Source organism: Candida orthopsilosis, assembly GCF_000315875.1.
Source record: "Candida orthopsilosis Co 90-125, chromosome 1 draft sequence".
Taxonomy (NCBI): Eukaryota; Fungi; Ascomycota; class Pichiomycetes; order Serinales; family Debaryomycetaceae; genus Lodderomyces; species Lodderomyces orthopsilosis.
The window spans coordinates 249,739-266,220 of NC_018292.1; the positions used below are offsets into that span (position 1 = coordinate 249,739).

At 35.6% G+C, this 16,482-nt stretch overlaps 5 protein-coding genes across 5 annotated transcripts; 2 read left to right on the plus strand and 3 right to left on the minus strand. All coding sequences in view use genetic code 12, as the record gives it.

The window, feature by feature from the left end:
• Window positions 1-2,545: 2,545 nt before the first annotated feature.
• CORT_0A01160 (Rfg1 transcriptional regulator) lies at window positions 2,546-3,982 on the plus strand (the record flags this gene model as incomplete). The annotated part of the gene is made up of 1 exon (XM_003865900.1): window positions 2,546-3,982. One exon carries the CDS (start codon window positions 2,546-2,548, stop codon window positions 3,980-3,982), a length of 1,437 nt encoding a protein of 478 aa, XP_003865948.1.
• Window positions 3,983-7,613: 3,631 nt separating this feature from the next.
• CORT_0A01170 (hypothetical protein) lies at window positions 7,614-9,680 on the plus strand (the record flags this gene model as incomplete). The annotated part of the gene is made up of 1 exon (XM_003865901.1): window positions 7,614-9,680. The coding sequence occupies one exon, from the start codon at window positions 7,614-7,616 to the stop codon at window positions 9,678-9,680; it is 2,067 nt and encodes a 688-aa protein (XP_003865949.1).
• Window positions 9,681-9,834: 154 nt separating this feature from the next.
• CORT_0A01180 (cytosolic Fe-S protein assembly protein) lies at window positions 9,835-10,908 on the minus strand (the record flags this gene model as incomplete). The annotated part of the gene is made up of 1 exon (XM_003865902.1): window positions 9,835-10,908. One exon carries the CDS (start codon window positions 10,906-10,908, stop codon window positions 9,835-9,837), a length of 1,074 nt encoding a protein of 357 aa, XP_003865950.1.
• A 660-nt stretch (window positions 10,909-11,568) lies between these two features.
• Window positions 11,569-14,070, minus strand: CORT_0A01190 (late-stage biofilm-induced gene in C. albicans; the record flags this gene model as incomplete). The annotated part of the gene is made up of 1 exon (XM_003865903.1): window positions 11,569-14,070. One exon carries the CDS (start codon window positions 14,068-14,070, stop codon window positions 11,569-11,571), a length of 2,502 nt encoding a protein of 833 aa, XP_003865951.1.
• A 220-nt stretch (window positions 14,071-14,290) lies between these two features.
• CORT_0A01200 (hypothetical protein) lies at window positions 14,291-15,832 on the minus strand (the record flags this gene model as incomplete). Its single annotated transcript, XM_003865904.1, has 1 exon — window positions 14,291-15,832. One exon carries the CDS (start codon window positions 15,830-15,832, stop codon window positions 14,291-14,293), a length of 1,542 nt encoding a protein of 513 aa, XP_003865952.1.
• Between the last annotated feature and the right edge of the window lie 650 nt (window positions 15,833-16,482).

Genomic DNA, 16,482 nt, shown 5'->3' on the forward strand with positions numbered 1-16,482 from the left:
AACAAAATAGATTAGTGAAAAAGGAAAAAGTTTAACACCAGACAATTGTAGGGAACAAATCTTAAAAGAAGGGAGTGTAATGATTTATAACCATTACAGTCGTATCATAAAGATGTAGTAATCATAGGCAAATCACATATACCTATGACACTTTTATCATGAGAAATATAGAACCAAAGGTGCACGTATTACTAAGCTTGTGTTCTATTTTTTTGCGCAGATATAATATGCAGTACCCCTATTGACTTTGTGATTGAATTTATTCTTGAACAAATAAACAACGTGCTTTAGAGACTTAGTGGCAGTGTTGTGTGCACGGAAATTGAAACCAAGACAACCATATGCTTTGACAAGGTGTAGGTTAGTGGTACTGTCGTGTCGTCCTAATACACACACAGACCACCAACACTTTTATCTGTACTAACCCCTTTACCTTACCTATTGCTTGTGAAAGATTTAAAAAAAGTATAATTAATGACATCATTATGTTGCGTTGTAAATGTGTTATAATTTGTTTTATTTATTTTTCTGTTTATGCATAAAGCCTTATGCCAGGTGCATAAAGGTTAAAAATCAATAAATACATATACCTACAATGCAAGTCCCATTGGTTTGTTAATGTTTAAGTTGGTAAGACTCAGATGGCTTTATATCTATCTCGGTAGTGGCATCGTTATCATGTCTGGGTCCACACCAAGATGATGCTGTCATGAGTACTCTCTTCCACTATTTAATCAATCTACTGTGTTGTAAGTGAAATCTGTTTTAATACTTTTTTAGTCTTTTAGGTTTTTGTGTACGAGGTGTGTCCATTGTTCAAAAAAAAATAAATAAACATAAAATGTTATTTTGTCGTCTTTTATTCCTACGGATTAATTGTGATGAGCGATGGATAATACTGTCCATTAGATTCTACATTATCTTTTTATGGCTCAGATTATGCACACAAGTAGAGACCATTGCATTAACTCCTTTGTTCTTGCGGTGTGTAAACTATAAAAAACAATAGAGGCAAAGCCAAAATCTTCTTGTATTGTATTGTATTGTATTGTATTGTTGTTGTCATTGTTTAGTTTTCATTTTTGGTTAAACCCCATCGCCCCATCGGATATTTTATTTTGGCTCTCTTTGTTTTCACTAGTTTTCTATTGTTGTAATTCTATTGTATAAAAATGGTTACTCTCCCCCTATTGTATTCCATTGTATTGTATACTCAAATACCTATATTTTAGTCTTGTATACATTGTTAAACTATCTTCTTCTTATTTTTTTTCCCCCCTGGAATATGATTGGTATTGTTTTAAGAAAATAAAAAAGAAACCGGGACAATAAACCAATTCAAAATATTTTTATGTATGTATGAGCAATACATCTTCTAATTCAATCACAAAACCAGTGAAATTTTTCCGCAATCCGTGATTTCTAATTTTTTATCCATTGACTCCATTCATACAATCTATCAGAAGATAAGATAAAAGGGGAAAGCACAATTTGCTTATGTATGGAAGCTGCACTCGACAATAAACCCTTGTACAAACGCAATAAATCCCCTTGTAAACACTATTTGTTATAGATCACTTCTAACAATCGTGTGTTCTGTTTTTTGTTAATCCCCACCTGAACACAATGCTAAAAATAAACTGTGGTGTGTTATCTTCCTTTCCTTTTCTTTTTTCTTTATAAATTTTATTTACCCGAACTATATACAGGTATAAACTTATTTGGACTTCTTTGATTTCCTCTTTTATCTGTTGTGCATATGATATTCTATTGTTCACTAAACAATAAAAACATAGTTCTAAATTCTAAATTCTTCACGTGTAATTATTAATGACTGTATATAAACACGTAAACGTATCTTTACTTAAATATAGCCGCAATACCTATTTTTATAGATGTCGTGTATTTTTATCCAAAACAAAACAATGGAAATTGAATATGGTAGTGTAAATGTGCAATCTTTTGCGTAATTTTGTACTCTTTATATTCTGTATTAGGTATTACACAATTACACAAAAAAGACAATCAATTTAGATTCTTAATTTTGAGCTGAATACAGTTACACAAACCAATTAATAGCAATAGGTACACGCAAATCTACAAAAACCAATGTTACACAATACACACCATATACATAATCAATCAATCTCTACAATTCATTTTCAATTCCCACCTATCGTTTATTTATTATCCGATTCAATAATATATATATATAAATATATATATACAGTCAATATCATCTTATTTCTACTTTTTTATCGAAAGAAGTCTGACTTTTTTTGATTTGAACCCATACAACATTTGCACATTTGCACATTTGCACATTTGCACCTCAACTCCATCTGAAGTGTGATTCTTATTTCCATTCATTTCATTAAAACATAATAGACACATTTGATAACCTATTATTATTTTTGTACCGTTTATTTGTTTACAACCTCATTCTGTTGCTGAGAATTTATTTGCAACACAACCCAGCCACTATATCCAGTTTAACTAACTTTCCATCTTTTCTGCTTTATTCATTCTCCTAGAGGTTACTTAAATGTCTACAGCAGTTTACTATACTCACAATATGCCCGGTGATGATTTACAGTCAACTAGACACAACAACAACACATTACCTTCGCTAGCTCAAATCATGCCATCTCACGCACAACAACAAGATAGTGGTGCTTCTGCTGCTGCTGCTGCTGGTACATCTCCAGTTGTAAACGGTTACTACCCACAACAACAATCATACGTCCAAGACGCTTACTCACAGGCATCTACTTCTCAAACTACACCATCCACCTCATATGCAGACCATACAACAACTTCCAAATCCAAAGCTGGTAATTCTACTCGTTCATCAGTTTCATCATCTACTACAAACAACACCAATGCTAATGGTGCTCAATGTATATGTAAAAACAAGGGAAACAAAATTCCACGTCCAAGAAATGCGTTTATTTTGTTTAGACAAAAATACCATCAAGCTATATTGGATGAAGGTTCAGTTATACGTTCCAACCCTGAAGTTTCACGTGAGTTAGGTAGAAGATGGAGAGCTTTACCTGCGGCTGAAAAGGAACATTGGACTAAAATGGCTGAAGAAGAGAAAAAGAATCATGCTTTAAAATATCCAAATTACAAATATGAACCAAAAAGAAATGGTAAAAATAAACACTGTTTAGTGTGTAAAGATAAACCAACACCTAAGCAACTTCAACAACAACAGCAGCAGCAACAACAACAACAACAGCAACACCAGCAACAGCAGCAACAAGCTAATCAAGCTGCTGCTATTCAAGCACAACGTCATCATTCAGAAGCTGCTCTTGCTGCAGCAGCTGCTCAACAACAAATGTTGCAACACCAACAAGCTCAACAACAAGCACAAGTTCAACAAGCTCAACAACATGACCAATATCAAAACTACTTCAAACAACAACAACAACAATTGAACAATTTACAAGGATATCCAGGATATATTATCTCCAATAACCCATATTTACAAAACTCATCAACTTCATTAGCTTCTTCATCTACTGGAAATTTACCCCTTCCTGGAGCTGCCAACAATACTTCTGCCACCACTACCAATTCTCAATACTCACAAATCCCCAGCACTGCCGCTTCGTCAATGGGATTCTACGACCAAGATAAATTATCACCATTATCGGCCACATACACCAACAACAGCAGTAGTACACATGCAGCTGCTGGTGTACCTACTACTGCTGTGGGGGTTACTGGCGCAAATGGAAACGTAGAAGTTCTCCAACCCGCGGGTGGTGCTGCTGCTGCTGGGGGTATTCACTACTCGATGCTTCCTCAACAAGGACAACAACATCCTCACTTACACCATCCTGGTGTCGTTGCTGGTGTTGCTGCTAGTGGAGTCAATCCTACTGGTGCTGAGTATCAGTTGCAAGGCGGACATCCACAACAACAAGCACAACCACCACAAGGTTATGGCTTAGATGGGTTCCATCAATAGAGAGTAAAAATAGAGGAATGAGAGTTATAGATAGGAAAGGAAGAGTCGTTTCTTTGTTTTAGATTATTGTTCAGTTTTGTTTGTTTGATTTTTTGATAAAGTTTGCTTCTTGATATTTCATTAAAGATTGTATTTTTTCCAAAACCAACTCACCCGCTAGGGTGGATGTATATTTGGTGATAACTGTACAGTAGAATTAATTAGATATATAATTTACAGATGTTATATTTTAATAATGCTTGTTTACTTAGATTACTTAGCTTTTAATTATTTATTATTCAATTATTGTGAACCTTAGGGTACCTTTAAGGACACAGAAGAGAAGATACAAATAGTAATAATAATTGTCTCTGTTTATTCCGAAATCTAGGACATGTCTAATTGAATATTTTTCTATGAGATGAAAACAAAAGATGAGATATTCAAGGTTCTTCAAAAGTAGGGTTAATTTGCAACCATTGTTGCTCAATTATCAGTATAGTATTGTTAGTATTGTTGTCTTTCTTCTATTGTTCGAATTTTAGACACCTAAGTTTTTTTTCTTGGGCCCAACCTTTCATTGTTGCAGATCCTTACATATTTATTGTAGCTGGAGTTGGTTCAGGGGTACAGTGCATGAATGGGGATCTAAGGGTAAGCAAGAGACAAGACAGTAAATCTAAGTTACAATTAAGCGAAGATTCAAAAAATCAAACCCTAGAAATATTGAGCAAGTTCTAATTAGAGAGTGTCGTGTACTTTCTCATTGGTGTAATGAAATAACTTCACCATCATTTCTAATTTCTAATAGGACCAACAAAAATTTTTTCCCCTCAGTCATCTTACACAGATGATTCGAAGGGCAAAAAAGTCTTCCTTCTTCCGTTGCGTAATTTTACTGAGTACGACCATAAAGGCTGTGTTTCTTTCAACTTTGAGTCTTGATTTTTGTTACTAAGTGCACAAAAACTAAATTAAATGAAATTGCTTGACTCTGAACGCACCAAACGCTAATATGTTTGTTTCCACTGTGCTATAAAAATGGTGGAAGTAAAATAGTTTTTATTCATTTAATGTCAAAGGAATCTCGCTGTAGGGTAGCAGAAAACTAGTTTTTGATCAATCGCTGGTTGGGGTTCTGATACGTAGTTTGTTTCTATTGTTGATATTCAAGAGAATAATAGAAGTGAAGAAAAAAACGTGCCTGAAATTTGATGTAATCGTGTGAGCAGATACACGACTTACAAAAATTAAAACAAATATTGTATCTTTTTCCATAAGAAGAACAGTCTCTTTTCTTATGTGCAGTTTTGTGATTTGGAATATTCTTTCACATATAAATTCCACAAAATTAATCTCAATTCCGTGTTACACCGAAAATTTTGGATCCTAACTTCATTGGTTGAGTCAGTGTTGCTCACAAACTTTCGGATAAGTTGCCATATAAGACAAATTAAAACTCGTTCGAGCTTTCTGTCATGAGTAGTGAACAAGAGATCAAAGTTTTCGAAACAATGTGTGTTTATTAAAACAATACAATTATCTTTTTAAACCTTGTTTGCGGGTCCCTGTAAGCGCATGATCTAAAAACACATTGTATAGTTTATGCGCTTATGATACGGCATCACGTGTAATCAACTTATCTGAAATTAAGAAAGGAAAGTTGATCTGTTGCTTTGGTGATTATGCAGTTGCAGACTTAATGCAGAGAAGGGGAAAAGGAGAAAAAAAGAATGAGGGGAGCGACGAGTATGGAGAAATTAAGGCGAGAGCGGGCAGGCAGTTGATGATCAAACCAAAACCCAAAGTAAGCGCAAATTAAACATAAACAATAGGAAGAAGGTTAAAGGATAAAACTGCATTTGTTAAGCTAGTGGCCCTGTTGTTTTTGTATTAACAATAGCAATTGTATATATTAGTTGTTATTGTTTTGTATTTTGTATTTTGGTTTTGATACTTTGCTACACAGAGACAGAAATAAGACAATTTCACCTCCTTTTTAAGCCTATTGTTGGCTTTTGTAGTACAGGCAATAGAATTGGTTTGTAATTTTCTCTTGTTGTGTGCTGGTAATGTGTTCGGAAGAACTTAACTATTAAAAAGAGAGCAATAAACAATTAAATATTATTTCTTGATTGTTCAGGATAATTTTTTATTGTTATTTTTTTTTTTAATTTTGTGAATTAATTGTAAATCTTGGGTAAAAATACACGACTTTACACAAAAAGATATTGTGAAATTTTACAGCGGAATTAAGAGACGTAAAGTCCGCCACAAAAGACATTACAAACAACCATGACTCCGAACAAAACAGTTGTAAATGTAAAAGACATCTTATTGGTCTGTATCAACGCCACAAAATAAAGACGTTCTCAGTCTCATTACGCTAGTTCTGTCTGGTGCTTTATCCTTTTAAGTGGTACCAACGTCAACCAAAAGAACTGTATTTTATAAGTTAAAAAAGAAAAGTCCGACTGATTAGAAAGGTGCTTGAACTGCTTTCAATTTTCCTTTACTAATAGTCTCGCTGTTTGGGGCGACAACAAGAGCACTCGGTTGCTACCATTGGTGGTGAAATTTGATTGAAGAGTGAAACTATCAGCTTCAATTCATTCATATTGAACTTCTTTGAGATATTTCACCTAGGTGTTGAATAAACCGCGTTTGGAAACCCTATAAATCTCACTTACCCAAAAAGATAAGTCGAGGTTTTCAAGCAAACTGTACACTATTTCGATTATTTCAAAATAAAGATCTACTTTGCTGCCAATGATTGTGAAACATTAAAAGGGTAACTACAATTTTTTACTCCACACTTTATTACTGTTTTATTCCATTTTCATATCCCGGTCAATGCAAAACCCCAACTATAATAACTTTTAGCGAGACGTTAATTATCCTTTTGGATCCTTCTTATCACCCCCTTCAATTGTGGAAAAAAACTCTCCATGGCTTTCGGGATCGCTTCGCTTCGGCAAAGTCGACCTCCAATTAATTAGAAACAGCGCCACCACATATTTACACACTTGCCCACAATTGTTGCAATTGTCAACATAATTTCGCAATGCATCAAATACTTTCTTCTCTATGCTTTCTTGATTGCGTCATGTATAACCCTTTTTGGATCGTCAGTTTCGCTTCACTTTCTCAATTCAGTTTCAACAATTGAAATAATGATCTCGTAGATGAGAGCCACAGTTTTTTGCAACCGGTTCATTTCTGTCCTGTTGGCAAAAAAAAGATTTTTCTCAATTAAACTTAAATTAATTACAATAATATTTTCAAATCTACGGAACGGTGAATCTCAACTTTTATTCAGGGCAATTTTTTGATCTAGGTCTTCATACTAGAAAGCTCTAATGTCGTATGTAAAAAAAAGGAATGAACAATTCGATGGGGGTGTAATCAGATACACATATTCGCTTATGTAGCGGGCTTAGTTTGAATTCAAAATTAGCGCCACAATTTTTCTTTGATATTTTCGCAGCTGAACAATAGGGTAAATGGTGTCATCCAGCACAAAGTATGATCCCTACTCAAACCTTATTTTGGTCGTATATATATAAGTATATGTATATCATGGGCTCTTCTTATCAAACCTCTGATTATTCCTTGTTGTTCACTCATTGAATCGAGCAAATCCTATTCAAATATGACTTCAGATTCTTCAACAGTGACTTTATTAAACCAAGCTGCCGGATACGGAGTCCTAGTCGGAGTCGGAGGTGGCTTTGCCATTGGGATGGTTATCGTCACCATTTTGCTACGTAAATACTTGAAAGAAGATAACAATAGCACTGAAACATTTGCCGTTGCTGATAGATCTGTTGGCACTTTGCTTTCTGCATCGGCAGTTTATTCAAGTTGGAGTTGGGCTGACGAGTTACTTTGGACAACAACAATGGTTTATAACTACGGTATTCAAAGCAGTTATTATTACATGTCGGGTCTAGTTATACAAATTACCGTGATGTCAATGGTTGGAATCCACGCAAAGAAGAAAATCCCCAAGGCTCATACATCCTTGGAGATTGTTGAGTTAAGGTATGGGAAAGTGGCCCATATCTTGTACATGTTCCTTTGTCTTACCAACAACTTGGTTTCTTGTTCCAGTATGATCTTGGCTGCCGCGGGAGCAATCTCTATCATTGCTGGTAATTTACATATTGTTGCAGCAACGATATTGACAATTTTCTCCGTCTTGTGTTATTCCATATACGGTGGATTAAAAGCTACGTTCTTGACTGATTTTGTTCATAGTTTAATCTTGTTGATTGTGTTGTGTTACTTCAATACTGCCGTATTGACAAAAATTGGAGGTTTAGATAAATTGTATGATATGTTGGCAGCATATGCAGGGTCAAGAGAAATACCTGGTAATTATGAAAACAGTGTCATTACGGGTAAATCTCAAGGTGCAATTTTATTTGGATTGATTTTAACTTGTGGTAATTTCGGTCTTACAGTAATGGATAGTTCGTTTTGGCAAAAGACATTCTCGGCTACTCCCAGAGCTACTGTTCCAGCATACTTAACTGCTGCATTAGCTATTGTGTCAAACGTATGGCCATTGGGAGCCATAATTGGTGGTGCGGCCATTACCATGGAAAGTTCTCCCAAATTCCCCACTTATCCTCGTAAAATGACTCAATTTGAAATTGATTCTGGTTATGCTTTGCCATACACTTTAATGGCCACATTGGGTAGGAGTGCCGTTGGTGGATTATTACTCATCCTTTATCTCGCTGTTACGTCAACAATATCAGCCCAAATGATTTCAGTATCGTCAATTACTACTTTTGATATCTACAAGAAATATCTCAATCCCAAAGCACATAACAAATCATTAATTTTTGTGTCTCATATTGCCTGTATCATATTCACATTTGGAGCTGCTGGGTTCTCATTGATGTTGCATTATGTTGGTGTAAACATGACATGGTTTGGTTATTTCACTCCCTTGATTATTTGCCCTGGTGTTATTCCATTAATCATGACAATTGTATGGGATCGTCAAAGTTGGTATGCAGCAATTATATCCCCTATTTTGGGAATTGTGTTTGGATTCACAGTGTGGACTACAACAGCTTATAAATTGACTGGCGAAGTCAATATTGACTCATTGGGTGGTCAATTACCGGCATTGTATGGTGCTTTAACAGCTTTGTTCTTACCTGGTATCGCTAGTGTGATTATAACATTAATTCACCCCCAGAAATTCGATTGGAAAGTATTGCAACATGCTCAAATCTTAGTGGATGAAAATGTATCTAGTGAAGAAACAGTTAGTGATACAATCGATGAAAAAGATGACCCCATATCAAAAGGTGAAGATAATCATACCACAACCAAAGATGATAAATCAATCGCTGAAGTGGCTATCGATTCAGATCAATCATCATCCAAGTTAGAAACACAACCAGACCACCCCAGTGCACTCCCGCAACAACTATCAACCAAAGAACTAGATTTTTGGATCAAGATATCACCCGGAGCTGCCATATTTGTCTTGTTGATTATGTGGGTTCTTTGGCCACTTCCCTTATATCGAGATTGGATTTTCACAAGAGACTACTTCAAAGGTTATGTTACTGTGGGGTTAATGTGGTTATACACTACGTTACTAGTTATTGGAATTGGTCCATTGATTGCTGGAAGACGAACAATTGCGCACATTGTTAAGAGTGTGTATCGTGATTATATAAAGAGGGTAGATTAGAGTTTTAATAGAGTTTTAATAGAGTTAAAGTTTAACAACCTTGTTTAATGACTTGTAGTAGAGTTTCTGTATCCAATTCCTAATCTTTTGATTCCTAAATAAATTATTTAAACATTAAACATAAAATATAAATATCCACACAGATTCCTCTTTTCTAAATATCTTCATCCATTCCATCCAATGTGATAGCTTCACCCGGTTTAAAAGGAGGCAAACCCAAATAAGGACATCCATCACATCTAAAAGCATCACCCAAAGCACAAGATCCACAACCACCAGTTTTACCCTTGACAGTAAAATCAATTTCAGTAAGATCCTCCTCTTTGAATTTAATCTTTTCTCCTTGTTTTTGTTTTAATCTAGCTTCAATTTTCTCAGCCTCTAAACTGGCTGATTGGGCCATTTTACCCAATATTGAGTTCTGAAGCGTTTGTTGTTTATTGTCCTCCAATTCTTCCAATTCTTTTAACCCACAAGTACAATCTTTACATGCTTTTCTTCTTCTTTTACCATTTGGTAATTCACATTTCTTGGGTATGATAAGATTATCATTTTTCAAATCTTGTATTAGTTCATCTTCATTGATGTACTCTTCTACATCTTCATCACCTTCATCGTCGTCATCATTATCAGACTCGCTGAAATATGTAAGCTTAGTCTCAACTAATTTTCTCTTCATTCCTCCGTTTTCATTCTCCTCATCAGTATTTGATGCTGAAGTATCAGTTAATCCTGGCGTTGCATTTTGATCAGTCAATTTCTTAAACATGGGTAATTTCTTTGCAGTTGAGCCACCATTCAAATGAGTATAGTTGCCGCCCACACCACTACCCAGTTTCTTCTTCAATGAGACAGTTTCAGTTATTGGCTCAGGTTTAGTCCAAGATCCATCTTCTTCAACAATGAAACCTTGCATTAGAACATCCAAGTTCTGATCTTTTGGTAAATCCCCCTTTACAACTCCACCTTCAGTGGCCAATAAATCAAATAATAACTTGATCAACAGTAGTGGCATCTCACGATACTCATCTTCATTTGGATTAATATAGTCGATCTCATTATACGAAGCGTTATCTAGTATGACATCACCCTGAGTAACTCGATTGATAACCTGTTGGTCTATGGCGTAGCTCCCATCGTGGTTCTTGGCAATATCTGATTTGATAGACTCTACTAAATGAGCATCAGTAACAACAGTAGGATGTAAAAGCAAAAGTATCCTCGTCATTGTGATAAATAGTTAGTTATGTCAGATATACGTGTCGGGAATTTCAAATGCGCGTGTGACTCAGTGTTTAAGTTGTTTTGTAGGAATATGCTATTCTATTAGTAGTATGCGATGTAAATGCAATCAGTAAAATAGTAGTACTAGTCTATCAGTAAAGAAGCAATATGTTAATTGTTTATATTTGAATACTGAGATGGGGTGTTATAAATCTAATCAGTTGATAATTTTTTCTTCTTCTCTTTTGTCTTCTTTCGGCATTGAGATCCCTTTACAACATATATATATACGTACATACATAATAGTATTACTAATTAAATACTAAACAAGAGAGAACAAAATAAGAAATTTAACCAAAAAAGAAAAAAAGAAAAATTTTTGTTTCTCTAGTCACGTGCACATCGTAATTGTAAAAGGAGAAGACACAACAAAATAAAGAAAATAAAAAGAAATTTATGTTGGAAAGAAGCTGACTAAAGAGTATGACAAATTCTAAATTCTTGTGTCATCAATGTTATCTATTTCATCATTGGTTGTTTTCTTCAAGTGATCTTACATCATTATCACAAAACTGACTTTCCTTTAGTAGTCACACGACACGACAACAACAACACCCCCAGTTATCGATGTCTTGATTGGCTACTAAACCACACACACCCCCCATTAGTAATTCAAATATCGGTACTTTATCTTATCAATTTCCTCTTCTTGTAAATCAATCACTTGTATAACTTGTGGATCACCAGGAAATAAATCAATTCCATTATCACTAAACCGATATCTGCGAGCACTCTCAAAATACAATTGTAATGCTTTAACTGGTTTATTTGTAGACAATTGGAACTGACCTGACCCTTGGTATTCAATATCAATTTGTAAATTGGATGTTAGTTTTTCCCAATTTAATTTTTTTAAAGGCTGTGGCCAATCTGAAGATCTTGCTACCATTATGTTGTCCTTTGACAACTTCAAATACACAATTGTATTTTTCTTCAATTGATCAAAAGTTGCACCTGACATGATAGTATTGACTTTGTTCCCTTCAAAGTCGATTCCATTTTGCTTATACTCATCGACAAAGTCACCATCTGAGTTGTAAAATTCAACAATCAAAGTCAAATTACAAACATTACCAAACCCCCACATATCAAACTTCACTCTTGACTCTTGAAACACCGTTTGACCAGCAAACACACCACCTTTCTCCTCTTCCTCCTCTTCTTCCTCTGCCCTATACCCAGCAACACTTACTTCCTTCAACTCTCTTTTCATTCCATAATAACTCAATTTTGGCACTTTCTCAAAATCAACTACTGACCAAGAAACACTGGGCCAACAATCGTTCAATTGCCATACTAATACACCACCACATTGAAATTGATTCCATTGACGTCTCCAATATCTAAACGCTAAAGATACCGCTTCCAGTTGCATCAATTGGGTTAAATATATCCAATCTTGTAAATTAAGCAGTTCTGGTTTGTTAAAATTGGACCATATGTAATAGCCAAGATTCCCTTTATTTATCGGTTTGGTATGGAAATTAATCAAGTTCAGATCGGGATATAACTGGTTTTCACCGGTGATGTACTTACTTAACGTCGAATACTCAGGCAACGACAACATACCAAACTCACTGATAAATCTAGCTGATAATTGAGGCCATGCTTGATAAGGTAACCTGCGTCCATGCCATACATCCCATTGATGTGAATCTCCAAATCTCAAATCATATGAGCTATGAACATCGTCTGAATAGGGCGATCCAAATCTATACGCCACTTGATTGGCAAAAGTGGTCAACACCACTGGGATGATATCTTCATAGATTGGTTTCGCTGGGAACTGACTAACGTTGTTCTTGTCCAATTTCAAAGCATCAGCAATTTGATAATCTTCGTTATTACCAACATAAAACACAATACTTGCAAAATTGCGTAATCGTTTCACTTGATTCTTAATCTCTTCTTGAACCAGTTGTAGTATGGGTTCATAGGGATATATCCCACATGCAAACATGAAATCTTGCCAAATTATAATCCCATATAAATCACATAATTGATAAAATTCATCAGATTCATAATGCCCGCCTCCCCAAACCCTAATCATATTTTGATTTGAATCAATGATCAAATCAACATACTCTTGATAATCTTGTTTTGTAACTTGAGATATAAATGAATGAGATGGGATCCAATTTGAACCAATCATTTGTATGGGTTTGTCATTGATCTTAAAATAGAATGAACTGCCATAGTCATCTGGTGTAGTCACGAGCTCAATTTTCCTAAATCCAATAAACTTGCAACTCATTAGCTTATCCTTGTAAAATAATTTGATATTGTACAAGTTTGGTTTTCCATGCTTGATAGGCCACCATAATTGGACATCTTCCAAAACATAGCTGATATTCATTTGAGGATCTACTTGGTCAAGTTCAATCACATCAATTACTTCCTCACCTAGGCTGATCTCAATCGTAGCTCGAACCACTGGTGTAAACAATATACTTTCAACTTCAAACCATAAATGAGCTTGATCCAACGCCTCATTCAACTTATATCTAATAAACAAATCATCAACATAATTTTCAGTAACCAATTCAATTTTGCCAAACCCACACGTGATCAATTTTGGTCCCCAATCCCAGCCATATTGAAATTGCGGTTTGCGAACATAAACTCGACTACAATCACCATTCCAACACTCACATCGACCAAACTCATTCTCCAACTTTTTACCCAACTCAACTCCCGACTTCAACTTCACGATCAAATCATTCTTAAGAGTTAAATTCACAGCAACTACATGTTTGTGAAACGCATTGTCACTCTGTGCGATGACCTCATTATTCAACTCAACTTCAGCCTCAGTATCCAATTGATCAAACACTAAGTAAGCTTGCCGTTGTGAAACTGACACATCGAATAGACAGCGATACTCCCACGTCAAATCACTAACCCAGCTGATATTCAATTCGTTATCGTTCACAAATGGATCGGGTATGAGATCATTGTACATCAAGTCAATATGTATTTGATGAGAGTGACGCTCTGGTGTAGCATTGTACCATGCTTCTCGTAAAAACAGTGAATACAAGAGCAGCTGCAGTTGCTGTTGTTGATATGGGGCTTGTCTGAATGTCCAATTTGTCAATACTGACATAATCTTATCGAAGAGTGGAATTTAATTTTGTGTGAGCGCACTTTTGATTGATCTCCAACTAACGAAAATAAGATCTTGCGTCGTTGGTAAACAAACTATGCAATAAAACGACTTTCAAGTAATGTTTCATCAGTAGAACATCATAGAGGGTCTACATAGTGTTATAACTGATTATGTATTAATCTTAACCACTTAATTACTGTTTATATGTAGTTGTCTCTCATTTGTCCTCTTCAACAGTTCGATCAGAATCATTGTCATTATCATCACCATCGTCCACAACCGCATCTTCATCATCAGTATCATCAGTAGAAAAGACAAGTCCCTTTCGTGAACCCTTTTGCTTTGCCTCGGGACTCTTCATAAATCTAGTCAATGGAGGTAGGTGTGGTGGTTGCATAGAGGCAAAAGTTGGTGATGGGATTTGCACCAGTGATGATCGTGATGATATTGGCGACGCAACATTATCACCAAATGGAGCACCATAGCCACCGCCACTTGTTGGGAAATTTCCATTGCTATTCAAACTTTGACTTCGCGAGTGTGCGTATTTGGCTGATTGCGGCGATGCTAATGACATTAACGATATTACGGCATCTTGTTCATTGTTCTTGCCATTGAACCGCTTCATTGAGGTGTTGTATTCACCATTCAATGCAATATTAAGTGGCGGTAATTTAATCTCCTTTTGTGTCGTTATTTGTAGAGTTGGTGGTCCTTCAGCTGTGATCGATTTCCTCTTGGTATCACTATTTGAAAACGATGATCGAGATTTTCTTCGTTGTCGCGATAGAGCTGCCAACAAAGCAGAATGTGCACTTGTTTCTTCATCTGGTGAAGGCATATCGTTCAATCGTGAACGTCCTTGTTGATTATCACCTTTCAACACTGGTGATTGTTTTAATGGAGAATTGGTATTTGATCTGAATCCATGACCCTGCTCCAATTTCGGCGATGAATTGTTTGATTTGGCAATGGGTGATTGTTGTAATGTCTGTAAGTTAAGATTGGCTCTTTGAAGGGTGTTTGTAGGTACCCAGTTGTTACCTAAGGCAGAATGTTTCTTTGGTGTATATTTTCTCGTTGGTGATGTTTGAGAATCAAATGATAATTCAGTAAATGTGATTTTAGAATTATGGGATGAATCATCTTTCTGCAATTTACCTAATGCAGAACTTAATTTACTCCTCAATTGTGAACTAATTTCTGTTAAATCCTCTCGACTTTTGCCATTAGGACTTCCATCTTCACCTTGAAATAACTTCTTTGCCGTTCCTAAATATTGTGGAGTTTTCATCATTTTCAATTTCCGTCCATCTTCGTCCTCGCCAGTAGGCGAATCTTCAATTGTTGAATGTCTTGGTGTTTTCAATAAATGGGCTGCACTAAATGGTGAATTAACATTATGGTAGACCAATTTCCCATCAGGTGACTTGTATGAACCTGTACTTGTTCGCTTATATGATGGAGTGTACGGTAGTGTTGCTGAATATCGTTTGTTTGTGTCTTTCGGTTGTTCTGGGGTCTTGAGAAACGAACCTGACGCACGTTTTCTATTTGGTGGGGATGGTGTAGATGGTTTGTTTAGATTTATTTGGAAATGATCACCGCTGTTTCTGTTTGATTTTGAACCGTTGTCATGCGTAGCACTGATGCTGTCGCTTTTAGATATTGAGTTGCTGCCTATGGTGTCAGGTAACGTAGTTGCGTCATTGTTGTGTAATACTGCAGGGGCAGCTACAGGCGTTGAAGGAGTGCTCATAGTTGTGTTTGTATTGCCACTTTTAATTATATCCTTCTGTTCCAAAATGGTTCCCTCCTCAAATAAAAGAACTTGTTCAACGAATGTCTTTGTAGTATGGATTTCTATTTGCTTTTCCCCTTACGTTTAGAATGTTTCTAAATTTCGTGTTTCGCAAATTTGGTTTTTCTAAATTGTTTTTGTTTGTCATTTTTTAATTTTTTTAATTTTTGTTCTTCTTTAGATTGTTATATTATTGTTATTGGTATTGTTATTGTTATTGTTACTAAAATAGACATTCTATATTGGAACAAACGAAGCTATCATACACAATGTACGTTGTGTGGGATATGTGGGGTCGACTGCTATATATCAAATACCTCGCTGTAGAATGAAACCTCTCTCAATTGACCTTTTAAACAGCTATTGTATTGCAAGTAACGTCAAAATGATCGTAGGTCGTGTACTTTGTGTCAATTGCAGTTTATTTTAAATTTCCGGGTCATTCGTAATTTAATACTAACCGATTCTATAGAATTTAATAAGGGATCTCATTATTACCAAGAAATTCCCATGAAAAGGCTTTTTAAGTTGGTGTAAGTGTTGAGGTTCAATAGCAGAAAGGTGGAAAAGGTTTTCCACATCAGTTAACAGTCAGTGCTTATTTTGAA